We start from the raw sequence: 24,445 nt of genomic DNA, 5'->3' as shown, positions 1-24,445 counted from the left end.
AGAGTTAACAATACTAAAATTTTCCCTCCTTTTATGTTTAGAGAAGTTAAACACCTTATGAAGTATTATAAGAATTTTTCAGAATGCTGTTCTTATCATATAATCAGTTTTAAGAATGTAGCATACCATTGCTCATAATTAGTCTAATAATCTCCGTGAACTTTGAATCTCTACCACCAACAACTCATTGAACCACTTGAGATCCCGGTGCTATTCATCACAAAATACCTCTTGAGGTTCTTGGTTGCCCCCTGGTGGGAAAATTGAGGAAATATTTTATAGACAATGTCTTATTGTGGTCATAACTTGATAAGTAAAGATAGTTAAACAGTATCTGAGTTATTATACTTGTCTATTTAGGAAATCATTAGGTAATCTAATTTAGGTAGTGAAATAATGTTTTTTCTTTAGTTAAACATTTCTGGATAGAATTTTTACAGGCTTTTCCCCAAACTTTGAATTTTACAGCAGATAGGCTTGACAAAAGACTAAATCCAAAATACAGTTTCTGAGATTACAAGTATCCTAGTTGCATTTTTCATTAATATATTTTTTCTGAGACTACAAGTATCTGAGACTACAAGTATCCTAGTTGCATTTTTCATTAATATATTTTTCTATATTCAGAATTCAACATTTAAAGCTTTGTGTTTAAATACAACTAAATTGAAATTAAAATTTTTAATGTGGAGTCAAAGCAGGAAACTTTTGGGGGGGAAGGAAAATACTAACAAAAGGGAGAAATTATCTCACAACTTTGGTTAATACATATTAGAAATAGCTTGAAATAATAAAGGTAAACAAATCTTTCTAGTGCATAAATATAATACTGGTTCTGTACATGTGCAGGAGGTTTCTTTTCGAATACCACTGGTACTTATAATATCAATTATTATTTGCTTCCTTAGTTTATAGGTAAACAGCAAGTAATCTACTCATGTAAATTACAAATAACATTTTAAAATAAACATAGTATTTTTATTTATGGCTGTGAACCTTTGAAAAGTAATAAAAATACCACCTTGTTTGTTGAAAATGAAATATCTTTTTTAAAATCAGATTTCTGTGCAATTGGAGCATACCTCTAACTGTACTACTACTTAGGAGACATCCATCTGAGACAGTTAGATTAATATATTATCATGAGGAAGCAATCATCTGTTTACTATATAATCTTAGAGCCTTTGGGGGGGGCAGGTAGGTAAGTAGGTAGGTAGAGCAGTATCCCCGTATAGTGAGTTAATTTCTAGTATCAGTCTCCAAATATAGGCTATTTATTTCTCATCTCTAGTATTAGCACTCAGAGAAAAGACCCTGGGAAATGGGAGAATGTGGAGCACTTGGATTCTTAATGTATTGGTTACAAAGCTGTGTAGGATGTAGTTCCTTGGGGGTGGATGTTAACAAAAATGAGCAAACTTATAGTGCCTCTAAGAATGTGCCAACCTTACCTTAAAATTAGTTATTTCAAAATAGCAGGTGCTATAAGACCATAGCCTAAGATTACCTGGGAGGAAATTAGCTGTGTTAAGATCAGAAACTTGTGTTTTGTAAAGGAGTTACATTCTCTTTGTTCTTCCATAATATACTTTTAAGAGTAGAACCTCTTAGAAGTTCTTGCTTTTAGTAACTGCCCCTGTGGGAAACTGTTATAAAGCTTTTTGTAATAGAGCATTGAAGTGTATTTGGTTTCCGCAGTTATTAAAGTGAGAGAATCCCAGAGAATTAAAAAGTCAAGAATGTTTCTGTGTCTCCAACCCATGGGAGACAATCCAAGGTGCTAAACCATGGTGATTCTATTTTATTAGAAGAGGTGCAGTTCCCTTACAGCTATGATTCTTGGCCTGGGATATAAGTAGTTTCAGGAACAAACAGGGTGAGTTGGTGGGTATCAAAAAATAATTGTATAACATCAACTTTCTTGAACATATTTTTAAATAAGGAAAAGAGACTTTAAAATGTAATTTTCACATTGAAGCTTGTGATACATCACTTGAGTAGATGAATGTGTAATTTGTATGGATAATTTGTATAAGTGTAATTGTGCATTTGAAATTCATATAAGGTTTTCAAGAAATATTGTACATGTAGCTGTGACTCCTTGCTATGTCTCCTCATATCTTTAAAGTAATTATTATTATTATTATTAGTAGTAGTAGTATTTGGTATTAGAAGACATTTAGTGGGAAAGTCTGAGAAAGCACCTCCTTACAATTACATAATTTTCCACCCCTTCTTCTCCTCCTGTCCCACCCTCCCCCCGCCCCCCCCCCCCGAAAAAGTCTTACAGCATAGATTTGAACAGTATGGTCCATTTACTTTACTTAGTTCACTCATGCTTAAGATTGTTTTGCCAATAATTAAATACTAAACTAACAATAACTTTAAACAAGTGGGCTATTACGTTTTTCAAATTATAATCAGTTTGGAGGTATAAAGTTGCTATAGCTGCTGACATCTCTGCCTTTCTCTTGGCCTTTGCCTCGTTGAAAGATGATTGTTAGAACTCCAGCCCTAAAAAACAGGAAGAAAAGGAAAGGGGTATGGTTTATAAAGCTAGAAGGCGTCTGCTTGTATTCCATTGATTAGAGCTGTGTCACATGGACTCTCGTAGTAGTACCTCCTAGCCTCTGTATTAGAGAAAAGCAAGGAAAACAGATGGTGGAGTTGGGTGAAGCAACCTACAGTGTCTAACTTAGTGCATCAGAGCAGTATTTTTTACTGAAGTATGATTAATTTCAGACATGCTGGTAGATATTGCTAATCAAGTGATATATTTAGCTGAAATAAAGCAGTAAAGTCCAATTGAGGCTCTCTCTTCACTGCTTGCACTTCTTTGCTCCAATCTTCAGAAGCAAAAGTGAACATTGCAAAATGCTATCTTTGCATTAGTTCTGTACACAATGAAGTATAAGGAGAATGTCCCTTTAACCTTAGGTTATGGTTATATAGTATCTAAGGCTTCCTTCAAACCAATTTACTAAGCATTAATAGGTGATTTCAAATATTTTTATTTAAGAATACAGTTTCCAAAAAGAGAGATTTCAAATTGAGATATACACTTTAATGAATAATGACCAGTGGAAGACTGCTCATTCTAACTGTGTTAAAATAATTTTTAACAGTCATTAAAGTTAAAATCACAAGTATTCTCTAGTATCTTCCTCCTTGTTAGAATTAAGTGTACTTTCTTTTGGCTGTGTTGCCAAATTTTGACATTGACCCAGTATCTTTTGTGTACTGTTCTATTTTGGAATCCTTTTTTAGTGACTGTATGGTTTCTCCAAAGGAGAATAAGTATTCTTCAGTGACCCTGGGACTCCAGCTAACTCCTTAGTCTTTCAGGATGCTGTATTACACTCCTTTCTTAAAGTGAATGGCTTAAAGGAAATAATTCATGTATTGGTAAAGAGTTTCTAGTAACACTTGGTTGCTAGCAATGGGCCCATAATACGTCTGCAGCTAGAGATAGTTGCTTTTTTATTGTTCTCTTTTATCCATTTAGCTATATACTGTGATATATTAATAATTAGCCCTTTTAATTTCCTTATTTGAAAATCTTGTTTAGGAATGTAGTTTTTTATGTTCCTTTAAGCATGTATTTATATATTTATGAAATTTTCTTTTTTACAATTAAGTTACAAATGGAAAATTTGACATAAGTTTTGATAGAATATTTCACTGTAAAACAAATACTACCTGTTTGAATATATAATATTGAACCAGTGGAATTATTTCAGGAAGTTACAGCAGGACATATGTCTTTGTAACTTATACAAAGAAAATCATATTCATTGACTCATTCATTCATTCGTGCATTTACTTATTCAGTAATATTTATTGAGCATTTATGCACTGGAGATATTGCAGTGAACAGAGGCCATCCTGCTTTCGTGAAGTTTATATTCTAATCATACTTCCTAGTGTAACTTTTCTCCTTTATAGCTATTAATTTAGAAATTCTGTCAGTAAGAATGTTAGAATAAAAATTCAGTAGGAAAAACTTTACAGTGTGTATAATTAGTAATTGCTTTTTAAGCTCTCTATTAGTTTGCTAGGGCTACCATAACAAAATACCACAGACTGAGTGGCTTAAACAACAAAATTTTATTTTCTCACTGTTCTTTAGGCTAGAAGTCTAAGATCAACATGCTGACAGTTGATTTTTCTCTCAGGTCTTTAACCTTAGCTTGCAAATGGCCATCCTCTTGCTCTCTCTTCTCCATTCTATTTCCTTTGTAAACAGGAACCCCTTGATGTGTGTCTCAGTGTGTCCACATTTCCTCTTCTTATAAGCACACCAGTCAGATTGGATTATCATACCCTAATGGTCTCATTTTAACTTAATCACATCTTTAAAAGTTCTATCTCCAAATACAGTATAGTCACAGACTGAGGTACTGGGACTTACAAGGTCTGACAGTTAAGTTCGCGAACTCATTCCAAAAAAAGTGCTCCATACCTCATTGCTGAATATCACTACAGTCACCTTCAAAGTACTCCCCTTGGGAAGCTATCCACTAGTCCACTCTTCAAAGCAAGTTTGGAACTCTTTTTCTGGAATGGCCATCAGAGCTGTCGTCGTATTACCCTTGATGTTCTGAATGTCATCAAAATGTCATCCTTTCAATATTTCCTTTATCTTCAGATAAAGAAAGAAGTCATTGGGGGCCAGATCAGGTGAGTAGGGAGGGTGTTCCAATGCAGTTGTTTGTTTACTGGCTAAAAACTCCCTCTCAGACAGTGCCGTGTGAGCTGGTGCATTGTCGTGATGCAAGAGCCAAGAATTACTGGCGAAAAGTTCAGGTTGTCTAACTTTTTCACGCAGCCTTTTCAGCACTTCCAAATAGTAAACTTGATTAATTGTTTGTCCAGTTGGTACAGATTCATAATGAATAATCCCTCTGATATCAAAAAAGGTTAACAAGATCGTTGCAACAAGTTCACGAACTCAACTTGTCAGACCCTGTAAGGCTTCAACATACGAATTTAGTGGGACACAATTCGGCCCCAAACAAGGTTTTTATTAATTAAGGAAGAATGAACTTCAAAGTTCCACAAGCATGTGAGGGAAGTTTTTAATGTAACACTTTTATGATAGATCACATTCTTGGAAAACATTGTATTATAAAGTTTACTAAGCATTCATAAACTTAGTATGAACATATTCTGTCAGTGGGTATGGCCAAATGAATAAGTAAGGGTTCTGTGATTTAGGAATACTAAATTTTAAAATTACTTCAACTTTTTTAGATTAAGAAAGGCAATGTAGCCTCTGCTTCTCCGCTTGACCATCTTATGCTTATTCTCTACTACCAAAGAAAAAAATAACTTCAGCATGTATTTGGGAGTGGAAGATAGGAAAGAAGACAGAATGTTTTGGTAATCTGAACTTTAATTTCAAACAGTGCTGTCTGTAAACATGCATGTGTGTGTATTTGTGTGAACTGTACACATGCATGTGTGTATATTTGTGTGTTTGATGGCGACCTGTGTTTGAACTAATATATGTCTCAGGTACATTGTGTTAAGTGGACTTTTTATGTGTTGGCTTTGGAAACCTAATCATAATTTATATTGTTATTTCAAGTTGTTTTAAATAATCGAAAGTACTGATATTTTGGAATATGAATATTCATCAATTATCAATTGGGAACTGTCTCTATAAAAACATAGTAGGCGGCAGCAGAAGTCGTAGTTCCTTATTAGTTATTAGTTCTACAGAAGTAGAAAATAACTTTTATTTGACAGTATGTTTTGAGGAGTGTGAAGCAAATTGGCTGCATTTTTTGGACTTAAAGTCTAGGAGTGGGTTTGTTCCAACAGTACAGCTGTGTTTTTTAAAAATACAAATCTATTTTAAGCTACTCTTGGCATTTGTTGGAATTAAAAAACATGTAAAAGAAATCTTCCCTTGAATTTCGTAGATATTAAGAGATGTGATAGACCACTGGGAGCGCCTGGCAGAATTTTATTTTAAGTCATCCTAAGTTTGGTTTTAGAGAAATAAAAAAATCAATGTGAGGTGACAAATTTCACAAATTTGAAATATAAAGTAAATTATGATTGTCATAAATTCTGTTAACGTTCTTTTCATTACTTTTGTAAAGGTTAGATATCTGCTATACTGACTGCCTTCTTCATTTTCCTTAGCTAACAATCACTTAACCCTCAGTGTACCTGGAAAATTATTCATCCTTCTTTGTCACTTTTTAATTTTGTATTAACCATTTTTATTTTTTTGAATATTTTAAATCATTTTATAAATAATTTGCAGAAGAATAAAGGAATAGTGAAAAACTGCATTAAAAATTTTAATTAAAATCTAAACAGCTCAGTTATTAAAATCAACTTTATTGAGATATAATTGACAGACAATAAACTGTACATGTTTAAAGGGTACAGTTTTGACATATTTATACACCTGTGAACCCATCAGTCCAAGCAAGATAGTGAGCATACCCAGCACCCTCATGTTTCCTCAAGCTTCTTTTCAATCCCTCCCATCTTTCTCCACCCCCTCTTCTCCCAAACTACTAAATGGGTAGATTTCTGTTGTGTAGATTAGTTTGAATTTTCTGGAGTTTTATATAAATGAAATAATAAAGTATGGTGTATTTTTTAACCTGGCTTCTTTCAGATTATTTTGAGATTCATCTACATCATTGCCTACATCAGTAGTTCATTCCTTTTAATAGTTCATTCCTTTTAATACTGAGTAGTATTCCATTATATGTAAATAACACATTTGGGCTTTTAGATATTTATACCCAAAATGTGCAATGTCCTTTGAATGTAACTAACCACTCATTAGCTAACATACATAAACACGCAATATGTATCCATTTAGTACATATTGATTCCAGATATCAAATGGGGTTTGGTCTTTCACTTGACATCAGACAGAGTACAGTACTTTTGTAAACTTTGATGGCTTATGATTTCTTAGTAGAGAGAACATCTATTTGCCTTTGAACCATAATGCAAAGTATTTCATTTTTAGATTTATTAACACCAATTAGAATTATCAACTTAGTGAATTTTTCTCATTTTTGCATTATCTGTTTCCTTCCATTCACCTTATATACGTAACTACCTTCAATAATTGTCTATTTATGAACTGCACAAAGCAAATCATGGTGTATAAATATGAAAAACAAGAGGGTACTGTCACACTTCCTTTTAGGATATTGGGATGGTCCAAATTCTTGTCATAAAATATTGCATGATAAAGTCCTTGACTAAGTGGATGAAAATGCATTATTTCCCTTTTTGTCCTTTTACTCTTGAATTTCATTTGAGAAAATTCATTTAGAATGTTATCTGAAGGTTTGTAGTCTCAGATTTCACTTATACAGTCAAATTCACCATCATCATTAATCATTTATTTTCATTCATCTTCTAATCAGCTTGTAATTGTAAAATGTCTTCATCAGTTTTTTTCCTTTCCTATTATCGGTGGTGTGCAGAAAAGAGTTAACATAACCTAAGTTGTTATTCTTGAAAAGGTCTGCTTGCAAGGTTGGTCCTTGGCTGGTGTCTGGGAACTTAGATTTCAAGAGGATGCCCACCACTAACTGATGAAACTGGCTTACTGTGCCTAAACTGCACCTAAACAATATGGTTTATGCTGAACACTTCTGCTAGGAATCTGGAAGTTAGGCCCGTGCTAGACACAGGTCTAGCCCACATGACCAGCCCCCACTGAATACCCTGGGTTCTAAGTCTCTCACGTCTTTCCTGGTTGACAACATTTCACACGTGTTATCACAACTGTAGCTGGGAAAATTAAGGACATCTATGTGACTACTGGGAGAGGACTCTAGAAGTTTGATCCTGGTTCTCCCGGGATCCCCCAGACTTCACCCTATGTTGCGTTTTACCTTTATTGATTTTTGCTTTGTATCATGTCACCAAAATAAATGATAGCTGTGAATACGACTGTATAATTGGTGTCATAAATCCTTGCAAAGCATTGGACCTGGGGAGGGGGTGATCTTGGGAATTTTTCATCCAGACAGAAAGTTGAGAAATCTAAATTTCCCAAAACTTTAACAACAACAAAAATCTACAAAGGTGGGATCTAAAGGATGATGCAACAGTGACTTCTTTCAAGACAGAATGGATTTTATTCTATATATAAAAAAGTAAACTTCCTCTTCGTTATGTGTAGAATCTTAATAAAAAATAAGAATTATGAAGAAGCAATCCTTGCTTAAAAACCCACACACTCAAACTGGAATTGGGTTCATTAAACCCTAATGGTATGCCAAAAGTTTAGAAAGTGTAGTTTCTCAGTCATTTGTATGCTATATAAAATTTGTATTTATTAAATACAGAATAAATACAAATTAATGTGTAAGAAATATATGTTAGATGTGAAGAATCTGGTCATAACATTAAGAATAATCAAAGAATATTAGACGTCCCTTGTGTGCCCCCATCAGAACCCATCCCATTTCTTCCCTATTCAGTAATGATAATTGTAAATTCTGTATTTGGAGTTTCTTGCTTTTCTTTATAATTCCTAAATAATAAATTGTCCGATATTGCACATTTTTTAACTACTGGGTAATGATATAACTGTTCATTTCTTTTGCCTCCTTTTCTGTTGGTTTTTCTTTTGCTTATTGATTTGTAGGAGGTTTTTAAGATACAATATATACATATATTGTTGGTTGTAAAGCTTAGGAATACCTTTTCCCAGTCTATGGCTTGTGGCGTTTTTGTCCAAACCTTTTTCATATGTTTTGATGATTGGAATCACGTAATTTTCATGTCAAACTACAAGTCTTTTCTGTTAAGGTTTACACATTTCGTATCTTGTTTTGAATATTCTTCCCCAGCTGGAAATCATAAAGATAATCTCCTATATTGTGTTCTAAAAGTTTTATAGTTTTGACTTTCACATTTAAGTCTTTAATCTGCCTGAAATTAATTTTTTATTTCGGTTTGATGTAGGAGGTCCATTTTCTTTTTTGTAATGGCTACCTAATTGTCCTACCCCATTTATTGACAGTTTCTTTCCATTCTCCCAGTGATCTGTATTGTCATAAATTTCCATACGTGAGTCTGTTTCTGGATTTGTTTTGTTGTAGTTGTTCCATTCATCAGTTTGTCTGACCATATACTAATATACATTATCTTAATCACTTCAGCATTAAAGTCATACCTTTTCTAATTGTTGATTTATATATTATTTTGTATTTGTGGATAATGACAACTTTCACATTTTGATCGATAGTGTTAAAATTACTAGCAAGAAAAAGCTGTTCTCATTTATATTCCCACTTATGTTAGAGTTTCTGTTTTTCCACACCCTCATCAACACTAGGTATTATCGGGCATTTATATTTTTGTTGATCTGCCCAAATATTAAGTGTCTTTTTTGAGTGGAAGGGTGAACATCTTTTCATATTGTTTATTGGCTTTTTACAATTCCTTTTTAAATCAATTACTATTTGTTTCTTACTCATTTTAAAAATTGATATGTAAGACTTTATTATACATTAAAAACTGGCCATTTTATAATATAATTGGGCTTCCCCCATCTCCCAACCAGTTAGTTTTCTTTATAAATTGGTGATGTAGAAGTTTTAAATTTTATGTATTCAAATTTATCCTTTTTTTTTTTTTTTTTTTGGTTTCTAGATATTGTTTCTAAATTAGACTTCGCTATTTCAAGAGTGTAAAATTTTCCAATTTTGTTTAAGTAAGTGTTTGGCTCAGTTCATTATGTTTAGGTCTATCATCTAACATCTAATTTTTTTCTTGTAAGTTATGCTGTAGGAATCCTGAATATTTTTTCCAGAAGTCCATTTACCAAACACTGTTCATTCAGTAATCATTCCCCCACTGATTTAAAATATTATTCTTATCATATTATTAAATTCCCATGTATATTTACTTATGTTGTTGGACACTGCTGTTCAACTGATTTGTTTATTTATGTTTGTGCTGTTGTACTATTAACAAGCTTTCAATTATTGAGGCCTTTTAGTACTTCTTTATATTTGATAGAACCAGTTGCCTCTCATGACTTTTTAATTCAGAATTTTCTTGGCTTCTCACATGCTAGTTTTTTTCCAGTGATGATTACTAATACCTTGTCAAGTATTCTCACCCATATTGATATTTTGATTGTAAAGACATTGAATTTATGGACTTTTTTTTTTTTTTTGAAAATTCACACTGTTAAAATATTGGACCTTCATCTAAGAACAACTGTGTTTTTCATTTGTTCAGTGTTCCTTTATTCCCTTTGGTAAAATTTTGAAGTTTTCTTCATAGAGATTTGAGTCCTTTAAGTTTAATTCAAGTTCTCTGTCTGTTGTTGTTACTGTTGGAAATGGGATCTTTTCCAGCAGATATCCAGAAGCTTACCAGTTTTATTGAGGTATAATTTTTGTTCAGTAAACTCTATCCATATAAAGTCTAGAATTTGATTAGTTTTTATAGCTGTAAAACCCCTGTAGAACCCTGCTACAATCAAATTGCAGAATATTTTCCTCCCTTGAAAAAGATTCTTTGTTCATTTTTGCATTCCAGTCAACCTTCCACTCTCCACCAGATACCAATCATCTGCTTGTTTGTCACTATAAATAATTTTACATTTTCAAAAACTATACAAATGGATTTATACTGTAGTACTCTGTTTTTCTTTTGCCTTTTTTTTTTTAACTTTTATTTATTTTAAGTGTGTTTTTCCAGGACCTATCAGCTCCAAATCAAGTAGTTGTTTCAGTCTCGTTGTGGAGGGCGCAGCTCACAGTGGCCCATGAGGGGATCAAACCTGCTATCCTGGTGTTACAAGCATCGTGCTAACCGGCCGCTCCCTATACTGTAGTACTCTTTTGTGTCTTACTTTTTTTTTTAACTCAGAATAATTCCTTTGAGCTTCACTGAGGTTGTTGTTTGTGTCAGTGGTTTGCTTGTTTTTTATTGCAAAGGTATATTCCCCTATGTGGATATAGTACATTTTGTTTTTTCATATCTGTTGATGGACATTTGGAATGTTAACAGTTTTTGGATATTGTGAATAAAGATGCTATGAACCTTCATGTACAAGTTTTTATGTAGACACATGTTTTTATTTCTCTCGGATAAGTATCTAGTGATTGTTTTTAAATTCTAGCAGTGTCTGAGAGTCCCAGTTGCTCCACATTCTCACTAACACTTGCCTTTTCTTAAAAAAAATATAATAACAATAATGATAATAATAAACATTTTAGTGGGTATGCAGTAGAATCTCATTATGGTTTTATTTTGCATTTCCTTGATGACTTGTAATGTTGAGCATCTTTTCCTGTTTGACTTAATATCTCTTCTTTTGGGGAAGAGACACAGGTTTAATTGTGTTCCCTTCAAAAAAGATACTGTGGAATCCCAACCCCTGGTACCTCAGAATGTGACCTTATTTGGAGATAGGGTCTCTACAGAATTAATCAAGTTGAAATGAGGTTATTAGGGTGGACACTAATCCAGTGTGACTGGTGTCACATAATAAAAAGGGAAATTTGGACAAAGAGACGGGCACAAAACAAGAATGCAACATGAAGATGAAGGCAGATATCTGGGTGATGTATCCACAAGCTAAGGAATGCCAGAGAGTATCAAACAAGCCACCGGAATCAGGAAGAGAGGCATGGAATAGATTCTTCCTCACAACCCTCAGAAGGAAGCAACTCTGCTGACACCTTGGTCTCAGACTTTTGTTCTCCAGAACTGTGAGATAATAAATTTCTGCTGTTTAAAACCCACCCAGTTTGTGTACTTTTTTACAGTAGCCTTAGCAAACAAATACATGAAGTGTTATATAAATTGGTTCCCCACTGTAAAAAACTGGATTATCTTCCTGTTACTGAATTATAAGATATCTTTATATATTCAGATGTGAGTCTTTTATCAAATCTATTTATTACAAATATTTTCTCTCATTTTGTAGTTTGCCTTTTACTTTCCTTAGTGGTGATTTTGAAAAGCAAGTTTTGTTTGTTTGTTTGTTTTGTTTTAATTAAAGTTTATTGGGGTGACAATGGTTAGTAAAGTTACATAGGTTTTAGGTATACAAATCTGTAATACATCATCTATATATCACATTGTGTGTCCACCACCTAGAGTCAGTTCTGCTTCCATCACCATATATTTGACCCCTTTTATCCTCTTCTATTCCTCCTTCCCCCTTACTCTCTGGTAACCACTAAACTTGTCTGTGTCTATGAGTTTTTGTTTGTTTCTTTGTTTGTCTTGTTTCTTTGTTGCTTTCAATTTTATATCCCACATATGGTGAAATCATGGTTCTCAACGTTTTCTGTCTGACTTATTTCGTTTAGCATAATAATCTCAAGATCCGTCCATGTTGTTGCAAATGGTCCTATTTCATCTTTTCTTGTGGCAGAATAGTATTCCATCGTGTATATATATCACAACTTCTTTATCCAATCATCTATCGAAGGAAACTTTGGTTTTTTCCTTTATTTTTGGCCACCATAAATAAAGCTGCTATGAACATCGGAGCACATATATCTTTACGGATAAGTGTTTTCAGATTTTTTTTGGTAGATACCCAGGAGAGGGATTGCTGTAATTTTATTCTTAATTTTTTGAGGCACTTCCACACTGCCTTCCATAACGGCTGCTCCAGTCTGCATTCCCACCAACAGTGTTCTGAGGGTTCCTTTTTCTCCACAGTCTCTCCAACACTTGTTACTATTTGTCTTGTTGATGATAGCCATTCTGACTGGGGTGAGGTGATATCTCATTGTGGTTTTTATTTGCATTTCTCTGATGATTAGTGATGTTGAACATTTTGTCATATGTCTATTTGCCATTTGTCCTCTTTGGAGAAGTATCCATTCAGTTCCTCTACCCATTTTTTAATTGGGTTGTTTGTTTTTTTGTTGTACACCTCAACAACAGCAGCAACAACAAAAAAACAAGCCTTGATTTTTTTCAATAATTATAAGGAATAAAAAAGGATCAAAGAATAACTTACATATTAAAAGATACTTAAAAAGACAATCTTGTAACAATTTCTTTCCTTTTCAGAATGAACCATTTTTTGTTTTAAATCCTTTCAGAGCCCCCCCAATCACATATGTACATTTATGAATATAAAGATTATATGTACAGAGGATACCAAAAAAATGTGTACACACTTTAAGAAAGGAAAAAAATGTATTAAAATTATGCTGATGGTAACCACTTCAAGCACTTCTTGTAATTGCAGAAGTCAAATGTGACTTGTATTCATCTTTCATTATCAGTATACATTATTACAATTTTAATACAGTTTTTTCCTTTCTTAAAATGTGTATACATTTTTGGCACCCTTTGTATATATAGATATACACACACATATATACTCATATGTATATACTCATATATGTATATACACACATAAACATATTGCATATGCATGTACATATAACGTTTATATATACATACACATACACAAATATACTGTTGCTTTGCTTTAAAATGTTGAAAATGTGTGTGTTAGCTTTGAAACATACTTTTCTCATTCAGTAATCGATATCATCTTTTCCTATTAGAAGTAGGTTTTTACTCACTTTAACTTATACATAATATTTCCTAGGATGACTACCATATTTTATTTAGCCCTTTATGTTTTTCGGGGTGCACATCTGTTTGACAGGCAGCTTGTTTCCAATTTTTCTTTATTCCAAACTATACGCTAGTGAATATCCTTCTACATATATCTCTCCCTAAAGTATTTACTAAATTGTGGAGTACCTGTAAAGTTTGAAAAGATGGTATCAAGTTTCCTTTCTTAGTTCATATCTACTACCCAGGTATAAATAAGAGTACTTAGATTTTGAGTCCGCTCAATTGAGTGTATAAACTGTTTTAAGTTCTGTAAATATGTTTTATGTTAACTTCAGACTTACTCAGGATAAAGTTCTGGAATTCTTTTCATTGGTTTTGAAACTAATTAAGGTGTACATGTAAAAAAAGATTTCTTTAGCTAGCTTATGTTGATGTGGGCCTAATTGTTTTCCATGTAATTGTACCATTTCACACAGAAGGACGTTATTTTAAAATTGATGCTGGAGGTTGCAGTCAAATTCATAGTTAAGGTTTTAAAATATATAATGCATATTTGTCTATCTATATCCAACAAATATTTATGCTCTTTAGTGATGCTACCTCTAAGATTAATTCCTAAAAATGGAATCAAGGAGTAGAAACATTTTCAGGGCTTTAAAAACATATTGCCAAACTGCCCTCCAGAAAAAGACCTCCATCAGGAATGTGACAATTTATGTCCATTTCTCTGCCTACTGGTATTGTAATTTTTACTGACTAAAGAAGTCGAGCATGTTTTTCCTATAAGTGTATTCATCCGTTTGTATGCCTTTTGTGAATATTCCTTTATTATTATGTTTGCTGACTATTTTTTTAAAAAAAATGATTTATAAAAGCAGCTTATGGTGATTAATAATCCTTTGTTGTTATAAATTCTTCTTTGTGTGTGTGTGTGCCTTGTGTGAGTGTTTATGAGTGTGCTAATGGAGGGGGCATATTGTAGTTTGTTTTGGTCTTGTGTTTATGCATACAGATTTGCAGCCTGATTTAAGAAACATACACTTTTTTGTTCTCCCAGTTCCTATAATTATGATTTCTTTTACTTTTGTGTATGGTGTGAGGTAGATTTGGTTTTCTTAAAATTATGGTAATCTTTTAAAAATAGATTGCATAGAATTATATGCATATATTATGAGAGTAAGAGAGAAAAAAGATTCTTTTAGGTAAAAGAAAAATACTGTTATCTAATAGATTAATTTTAAGTTAGAATTTGAAAAGGCTGATTTTTTTTCATTTTTGTACAAATGAACTGAATCAGAAAAACAGACTAATTTAGCTGAATAACTTTATCTTTTCATGTTGACGTCACTCAAACAACTATATCTTCAGAGATAGTGTTAAGCTAACACTGGGTGAAAAATTGGCAAATCTATATTCAGGGTTTTGAATTTCTTTTTTCTTTTGATTTATTATGGTAAGATACATATAACATAAAATTTACCAACTTAACCATTTTTAAGTTTACAGTTCAGTGGTACTAAATACATTGACTATTTTGTGCAACCATCACCACCATCCATCCCCATCTCTTTTCATCTTGTAAAACTGAAACTCTATACCCATTAAACAATAACTCCCAATTCTTCCTCCTCCCCCAGGCCCTGGCAACCATCATTATACTTTCTATCTTTGATTTTGACTAAATGTCTCATATAAGTAGAATCATATATTATTTGTCTTTTCGTGACTGGCTTATTTCATTTAGCACAATGTTCACAAGATTCATCCATGTTGTAATATTCCAGAGTTTCCTTCCTTAAGGCTGAATAATATTCCATTGTATATATATATATATATACCACATTTTGCTTATCCGTTCATCTTTTGATGGGCACTTGGGTTTCTTCCATGTTTTAGCTATTGTAAATAATGCTGCTATAAACACAGGTGTACAAATATGTATCTCTTCAAGACCCTGCTTCTAATTCTTTCGGCTACTCAGAAGTAGAATTGTTGGATAATATGGTAATTGTATTTTAATTTTTTAAGGAACTGCCATATTATTTGCCACAGTGGATGTGCCATTTTATATTCCCACCAACAATGCACAAAGGTTTCATTTTCTTCACATCTTCACCGATACTTGTTTTCTGGTTTTTGTTGTTGTTTTAATAGTAGCCATCCTAGTGGGTGTGGATAGTATCTCATAGTGTTGATTTGTGCTTCCCTAATGATTAGCGATGTTGAGCATCTTTTCATGTGCTCATTGGCCGTTCATGTATCTTTTTTGGAGAAATGTCTCTACAAGCCGTTTGCCCATTTTTTGAATTGGGTTGTTTGTTTTTTGGTTGTCGTTGTTTTAGGAGTTCTCTCTATTCTGGATATTAATCCCTAATCAGATACATGATTTGCAAATAATTTCTCCGATTCTGTGGGTTGCCTTTTTAATCTGGGACAGTGCCTTTTAATATACAAATTTTAAAATTTTTTATGAAGTACAATTTGTCTTTTTGTTGCTACCTATGCCTTTGGTGTCATATCCAAGAAATGGCCAAATGCAATGTCATAAAGCCTTTGTGCTATGTTTTCTTTCAAGAGTTTTTTTGTTTTAGGTCTCACATTTAGGTCCTTGATACATTTTGAGTTAATTTTTGTATATGGTGATAGGTAAGCGTCCAGCCTCATTCGTTTGCATGTGGATATCCAGGTTTTTCACCACCATTTGTTGAAAAGATTGTCTTTTCTCCATTGAATGGTCCTGGTACGCTTGTTGAAAATAATTTGACCATATGTATGAGGATTTATTTTGGAATTTTTTTCCTATTCCATTGGTCTGTATTATTAGTCTGTCTTTATGCCAGTATCAAACTGATTTGACAGCTTTGTAGTACGTTTTGACATGAGATGTGAGTTCTCCAGCTTTGTTCTTTTTCATGATTATCTTGGCTATTCAGATCCCTTGAGATTCTACGTGAATTTTCAGATGGATTTTTCTATTTTTGCAAAAAAAAAGTATTGAGATTTTGATAGGCATTGTATTGAATCTGTAAATTGCTTTGAGAAATATTGACATTTTAACAATATTAAGTCTTCTGATCCATGAACATAAGATGTGTTCCTTTTATTTCTATAAGCTTTAATTTCTTTCTGCTGTTTTATAGTTTTCATTAAATGTCTTTCACCTTGTTGGTTAATTAAGTTCATTCCTAATTACTCGCTTTGATGCTATTGTAAATGAAATTATTTTTGTAATTTTCAGATTGTGTATGGAAATGCAACTGATTTTGTATCCTACTTTGCTGAGCTCATTAGTTCTATCAGTTTTGTTTTTTTTGCTGAGTCTAGGATTTTCTATGTATAAGATCATATCATCTGCAGAAATAATTTTACTTCTGCCTTTCCAATTTGGATACCTTTCATTTCTTGCCTTATTGTTCTGGCTATAACTTCTATTTCTTGGTTGAATAGAAGTGGTGAAATTGATCAAGATTAATCTCAATTTACTATCCAAGTTTCCCCTGGAAGTTGCAAACCTTTAACAGACTCCAGAGTTTCAAAATAGTTACACCAAACCAGATTCTTTCTTTTTTTTTTTAAAGATTTTATTGGGGAAGGAGAACAGGATTTTATTGGGGAACAGTGTGTACTTCCAGGATTTTTGGAAAAAGTCAAGTTGTCCTTTCAATCTTAGTTGTGGAGGGCGCAGCTCAGCTCCAGGTCCAGTTGCTGTTGTTAGTTGCAGGGGGCGCAGCCCACTGGCCCATGTGGGAATCGAACCAGCAGCCTTCAGTATTAGGAGCATGGAGCTCCAACCGCCTGACCACTGGGCCAGCCCCACCAGACAGATTCTGCCTGTGCAATTGTTGTGTAGCTGGGGAGACAGATTCCTGATGCTTCTTATTCACTATCTTTCCAGAATCTGAACTATTTTTAATAACCTAATAATTTTATTAAAATATTGGCAGGACTTTAAAATGGAGCTCTGTTTCTCTCAGACTTTATGTGTTGAGCCACAGAATAAACTTCATGTAGTTAAATATTATTGAGTATTTGGCTAGGTGTGAAGACCATCATTTGAATTGAACTCACTGTGCTTTTCAGGGCTTCTTCATATTTTAACAATTTTCTTTACTTTATAGAAATACCGGTATCAGGATGAAGACGCACCTCCTCAAGAGCACATTTCCCCACAAATCACTAATGAGGTGATAGGTCCAGAATTGGTTCATGTCTCAGAGAAGAACCTCTCAGAAATTGAGAATGTCCATGGATTTGTTTCTCATTCTCATATTTCACCAATAAAGGTAAGATAATAACTTAATCTTGTTTCTGTGAACTACATATTACTTTTGTTATTAGTATAGCTCATGCTCAGAGCTATTCTTTCATGTAGGATTTTTTTTCCCCTTGATCGTTTCTCGTTTCATAGTATAGGGAATTTTACAATATTAGTATTCTAAAAACATTTTTAATAATATGTTTTATGAATTTTAATCAGTGATACTATCTTTACGTCTAAAAATTCCTATGAAGGAAATAACTGTTACATTTGGAATACCACACACTGAAATATTTTTAAATACTTGTTTTAAATATTAGTAGGTACAGAAAAAGAGCATTAACAGTATCTTGGAAGTCTAACATGGAGTTTTACCTGATCCCATTACCGTGTTGTCCCCCTCGGAAATTACCACAATCCTGGTTTCTTATAAAGTTCTGCCACATATTTAGATTTCTAATCAATATGTATTTATTTTGCCTATCTTGAACTTTATATAAATGGAATTATACTACATATAAACTCAACTTGGATTTTTTCCTCAACATTATGTGTATTCCTGAGATTCATTATTTTCACTGCTCTCAAGTTTTCTGTTTTATGAGTATACTATTTTTGATGGGCATTGAGATATCTTCAGATTATTAGTAGTATAAAAAGTGCTGTTAAAAACATAGGTTATGGACACACACATCTTTGTGAGTAACACCAGATTATTTTCCAAGTCGTTATATAATTTACATTTTCAGCAGCAATATATACGGTTTTAATTGATCCATATTCTCATCAATACTTGATATTCTTATTTTTGCCATTGTTTGGGGTTTGTGATAGTATCTCACTGTGATTTTAATGTGCATTTTCCCTGTTTGATAATGAAGTTAAATACATTTATTATTCATTCAGGTTTCCTATTCAATGACATGCCTTCTCAAGATTTTTGCTCATTTTTGTATTGGGTTGTCCTTTTCTGATTTGTGCAAGCTCTTTATATTTTCTGGATACTGTATTGGTTGTATGTATTATAACTAAGGATCGTTTCTTACTAGTAAAACTTAACCTGAGTTTTTAAATTTTCTCTGAGCGATAATTTCATATTATTGGTTAAAAATTTTGATGGTTATAGTACCATTCATATTTTCTGTTGAGTTTTTGTAGGCTTTTTTTCCTAGGAATTTGTCCATTTCATATTTCAAAACATTATTAATATCTTGCTGTTTTTTATGTCCATAGCATATTTAAGTATGGCCCCTTTTTCATTCCTAATGTTGCTTATTTGGTGTGTTCTTTTCTTGATTATTCTTGCCAGTGGATGGTCAATTTCAAAGATGGTGTTTTCAAAGAACCATCTCTTTTTAAAAAATGTTCTTTTGTTGCCGCCCCCTTGTGCTGCCACCCCCACCCCCTTGTTTTCATACACAAATATATACACATATTTGTGTACATATATAAATATAAATGTTGATAGCCTACATATCAATTAAAGATTGTGTTTGGTATAAGCAATCTGATCTTCCCTTGGGAGACTAAATGAGAGATACACAGGGAAAAATCAGTTGACAGAGTTAGTTCTGCTTTTTTCTTTTCGCTTTTCTCCTCCTCTTATTTTTTCTCTTCTGCTTTCTTTGAGTTTGTTTGGTTTTCTTGTTCTGGTTTTTAAGTTCATTGTTTATTGAATTATCAGTCTTTTCTGATAATATTTGAGTTAGTAAATTTTCTGTTTAGCACTTTAACTGTATCTTCCAAGTTTTAATATGTAATTTTTTTATCATTCAAACATTTCCTTTTATTTTCATTATGATTATTTTCTTTGCCTCATGAGTTATTTAGAAATATGTTTCTTAATTTTTAAACATAGGAGGCATTTACTTCTTTCATGTCTTCTTTTAGATTGTATTTTGTCATCTAATTTTTCCTTTTTATTAGCTTGGAAGTTATTCTGTTTCTCGTTAATGGTTATCCTAGAAAATTTAATGTATGTATTTAACTTTAAAAAATCCAAAGTCAATAAATATCTTTTACCCTCATTCTGAACAACATAAGAACCTTAGAACACTTATTCTCCCTCTTGGCTTTATAGGCTGTTCTTGTCAACCTGAGACTGTTTTCTCTTGACTGAAATTATATAACCTATTTTTTATTTTGGTGTGTGTGGAGGAAACTGCTAGGTATATATAAGTCTTTTGTTTCTGATGTTTTGTATTTCTGATCATTCTGATTGTTACAGACTATCCAAAGCCAATTTGCACACACCCAATTCCTCATTTTTTGGTAGGTGTTTTGGTAGTTTATTTCCAGTTTATGCAGATTCTGACACAAGCAGACTTTTAAATAGGCAATGAACTAGCCTGCTTAAAACATTTTATACAGCCTCTTTTTTAAATAAGATGGAGCCTCAACTCTCTGCTGTTGCATGAAATGCTCCTTCTAGGCAAATGAAATGGTATTCCAGAGACATAGATTTTGTTACCAAGACGTCTTAAGAGATTAAACCCAAGGTGCCATCCCTAAGGGTATAGGCCTCTTCAGAGTCTTCTCTTTCTCTTTTATAAGGGTGGATTGTGCTTCTAAATAAATTTAGCCAACCCATGTAACCAGAAGACAGTGGATTTCATCAGTGAAAGCCCACTTCCTTCATTATGATAATAGAAAAAACCTTTGGTGTCGATCAAATATTAATCTAACAAAAAACTTACAGCACCCGTCTCCAGATATGACTTTTCTAATTAAATGCTAGCTGATCAGTCTAGGAATGTGAATTCCTAATTAGTACAAATCATTGCCTATAGGTGGTTCTCAACTGTGGCTGGACGTTGGAATCACTTAAGGAGGTTTAAAAATTGATGTCTGCATGCCACATCAGAGATTCTGATTTAATTGGACTGGAATATAGTCTGACCTTTGGGATTTTGACAAGCACTCCATGTGTTTCTTGTGTATAGTCACGATTGAGAAGCACTGTACTCGAACCTAGCTTAATTGAACCAAACATACATATACTTCTTCACTGTATTTGTTGAGGTATTTTAATGTAAATTTCTGACATCTTCCCCCCCCCCCTTTTTTTTATTTTCCCCTTTCTTCCGCTTCCCCCTACCCCCACTCCCATTCAAGCTGTTGTTTCTCAGTCTAGTTGTGTAGGACACAGCTCCCTGGCCCATGCTGGTATTATGAGCCTTGCGCTCCCCCTGGCTGAGGCAGTCGGTCATTGGTTGGCCGCTCACAACAGCTCACGGTAGCTCTCACACACCGCCGACCGCTCACGCTGGCCACTGGCCCCTCCTGGCAGCACACGGCAGCTCACCCTGACCTCCGGCTGCCCATAGCAGCCCAGCTCCAGGGAGAGCTGTTGTTCACAATCTTGGCTGTAGAGGGCACAGCTCACTGGCCCATGTGGGAATTGAACCGGCGACCTTGGCATTAGGAGCTCCGCACGCCAACCATCCGAGCCACCGGTTGGGCCCCATCATCTCTTTATTTGATCTTTACAGTTGACAACTGACATATTTCCAGTTATTGAGAGAGAAAGCATTATTACTTTTGTAAGATTCTCACATGCTTTCTTAGTCTGACGCATTTTCCCCTAATTTCCTCACCACAAGAGAATAAAGTCAGCTTTACCTGATTCTTTTGATAACTGCTTTAAAATTGTTTTTATCCTTTACATACAGTTGCTTGTCTCTTGCACATAGCTAATTATATAAGGGATTCTGACCCTTTTCCCCCAAGAGCTTTTAAAAAAGACAAATTTGACAGAGGCTCATTTAAAGGAGTATGTTATTGAGATTAAAATATCCCTCATCAGTTATAAAATACAACTTTTCACATTTTATCTTTCCTAAAATTGGTATACATCTTAGTTTCTGGTGTCTTACTATTGTCTTAGTGAAGCGGCAATTTTAAGTCTCTCAACACATTTTGGTAAGATCAAGAAAGTACAGTACTAGCATCAAAGCGTCTTACTGTCCTGTGGTAATAATTCAGCTAGTCTCATTGAAAAGCAATTGAAAACCTGTCCATCCTTGTAGGCCATTCTCTTGTTCTATCTTTTTCAGTTTATTTTCTTTTTTTTGGATATTAACAGCATCAATCTCTGAAACAGTTATGAATCAGCCTCTGCTGCTATTAGAGAGAATGATTCCCCCGTGCTACCCCACGTACCTTTTGCTTGCTGGCTCTCCGATTTACATGTAGTACAGAGTAGGTAAGGATTTTCATTCCCAGAAGAAATTATAAGGAGCTTTTCCACTTTTACAGTATTGTGGTTTGGAATGAAGCAAACAAGTAACTATTATACTATACTATACGTAGAACTTTGTATATGAATTATTATTCTTGTAATTTGAAAAATTATCTTTGAATATTAGTGATCTGAGTACAGTGTAAATTAGGCACTATTTTGGTTTTTTATTAATAATTTTTTTTATTTTTCAGTTATAGTTGACATGTAATAGTATATTAGTTTCAGGTATACACCATAGTGATTAGACTTTTATATAACTTAATGAGGTGATCACTTCGATAAATCTAGTACCCATCTGATACCATACATAGTTATTACAATATGCTGTACTTTACATCCCCATGACTGTTTTATAACTACTAATTTGTACTTCTTAATCCCTTCTCCTTTATCACCCATCCCCCAACCTCCTCCCATTTGGCAACCCTCAAAATGTTCTCTGAGTTTGTTTCTGTTTTGTGTGCTCATTTATTTTGTTTTTTCAGATTCCACATATAAGTGAAATTGTGATATTTCTCTTTCTCTGTCTGACTTACTTCACTTAGCATAATATCCTTTTATGTCCAGCCAGGTAGTTGCAGATGGCAAGATTTTATTCTTTTTTATGACTAATATTTCACATATATATGCACCACTTCTTTATCCATTTATCTATTGAAAGACAGTAAGTATCTTCTATATCTTGGCTACTGTAAATAATACTGCAGTGAACATATGGAAACATACGTCTTTTCAAATTCGTGTTTTGGCTTTCTTCAGATAAATACCCACAAATGGAATTACTGGATCCTTCTTTGTCTCTTTTATAACCTTTGTTTTAAAGTCTATTTCGTCTGGAGTAAGTATTGCTACTCCAGCTTTTATTTTCATTTCCATTTTCATGAAATACCTTTTTCCATCCCTTCACTTTCAGTCTGTGTGTGTGTATGTCTTTCGATCTGAAGTGAGTCTATTGTAGGCAGCTTATGTAAAGGTTTTGTTTTCTTATCCATTCAGCCACCCTTTTGATTGGAGCATTTAATCCATTTACATTTAAAGTAATTATTAATAGGTATGTAGTTATTGCCATTTTGTTATTCATGTTTTTGATCTTCTCTTCTTTTAAAGAAGTCCCTTTAATATTTCTTGTGATACAGGTTTGGTGGTGATGAACTCCTTTAGCTTTTTCTTGTCTGGGAAACTCATTGACTATCCTTTGATTCTAAATGATAGCTTCACTGAGAAGAGTAATCATGGGTGTAGGCCGCCTTGCTTTTCATCAGTTTGCAGGCCAGAAGGGATTGGCACAGAATATTAAAAGTTTCTGTTGAGAAATCAGCTGACAGCCTTATGGGAGCTCCTTTGTAGGAAATGACCTGCTTTTTTCTTGCTGCTTTTAAGATTCTCTCTGTCTTTAACTTTTGTCATTTAAATGATTTGTCTGGGTGTGGGACTCTTTGGGTTCATCTTGTTTGGGACTTTCTGCACTTTCTGGACTTGTATGTCAGCTTCCTTTGCCAGGCTAGGGAAGTTTTCCATTATTTCTTCAGATAGGGTATCAATTTCTTGCTGTTTTTTTCTTCTTCTGGTACTCCTACAATGTGAATGTTGCACACTTGATGTTGTCCCAGAGGTCTCTTAAACTATCCTCATTTTTTGGATTCTCTTTTCTTTTTGTTCTGATTGGGTTTATGTTTCCTATTTCTTTGTTTATGTTCTCACTGAGATCATTGAGCATCTTTATAACCAGTGTTTTAAAATCTGCATCTGTTAGGTTGCTTGTCTCCCATTTTGTTCTTTTTCTGGAGTTTTGTTCTATTTGGTTTTTTTCACTTGGGACATGTTTCTTTGTCTCCCCATTTTGACTGCTTCTTTGTGTTTGATTCTATGTATTAGGTAGAGCTGCTATGTCTCGTGGTCTTCGTAGAGTGGCCTTACGTAGTAAGTGCCCTGTGGGGCCCAGTGGTGCAGTCTCCCTGGTCGCCTGAACCAGGTGCTCCAGGTGTGTCTTTTGTGTGGGTCCTATGTGCCCTCCTGTTGTAGTTCATCCTTGGTGGTTGTTTGCATGTCTATGGGAGGGATTGACTCTCGGGCTGATTGGTTGTAAGGACTGTGACTACAGTAGAGATGCTGTTGTGCAGGGGATGACCCAGGGAGCAGGATTTCCTTTAGCAGTGCTTTGGTGCCTGCCAAGTCTGCCCTTTGGGTGTGTCTTTTGTGGAGGTGGTTTTGTGGTGCTCTGGTGTGGTCTGAAGCTGGCCTGGATGTGTTTGTTCTGGGGCCTCTTGGGAGGGGCTCTGGTGCAGGCCAAGGGTATCCACTACCTGTGTCCTGCCTGGAGCCACTTGGTCTGAGCTACAAAGTGATCTTCAGATGGTTGCCACTTGTGCTGAGCT

General features: G+C 34.0%; 1 protein-coding gene across 16 annotated transcripts in view; it reads left to right on the top strand.

Moving 5' to 3' along the window:
* Positions 1-24,445, top strand: part of DLG1 (discs large MAGUK scaffold protein 1) — a 247,770-nt gene that overhangs the window by 58,128 nt on the left and 165,197 nt on the right. For all 16 annotated transcript variants that reach the window (XM_081073459.1, XM_081073475.1, XM_081073476.1 and 13 more), the window contains one exon: positions 17,688-17,852. In XM_081073459.1, coding sequence (XP_080929585.1) covers positions 17,688-17,852 — 165 coding nt within the window. The remainder of the gene's footprint in view (positions 1-17,687; positions 17,853-24,445) is intronic.

This window comes from Rhinolophus hipposideros (assembly GCF_964194185.1).
Source record: "Rhinolophus hipposideros genome assembly, chromosome: 2".
Classification (NCBI taxonomy): Eukaryota; Metazoa; Chordata; class Mammalia; order Chiroptera; family Rhinolophidae; genus Rhinolophus; species Rhinolophus hipposideros.
The sequence above is the reverse complement of the archived record's forward strand: the minus strand, read 5'-3'. Positions and strand labels throughout refer to the sequence as shown.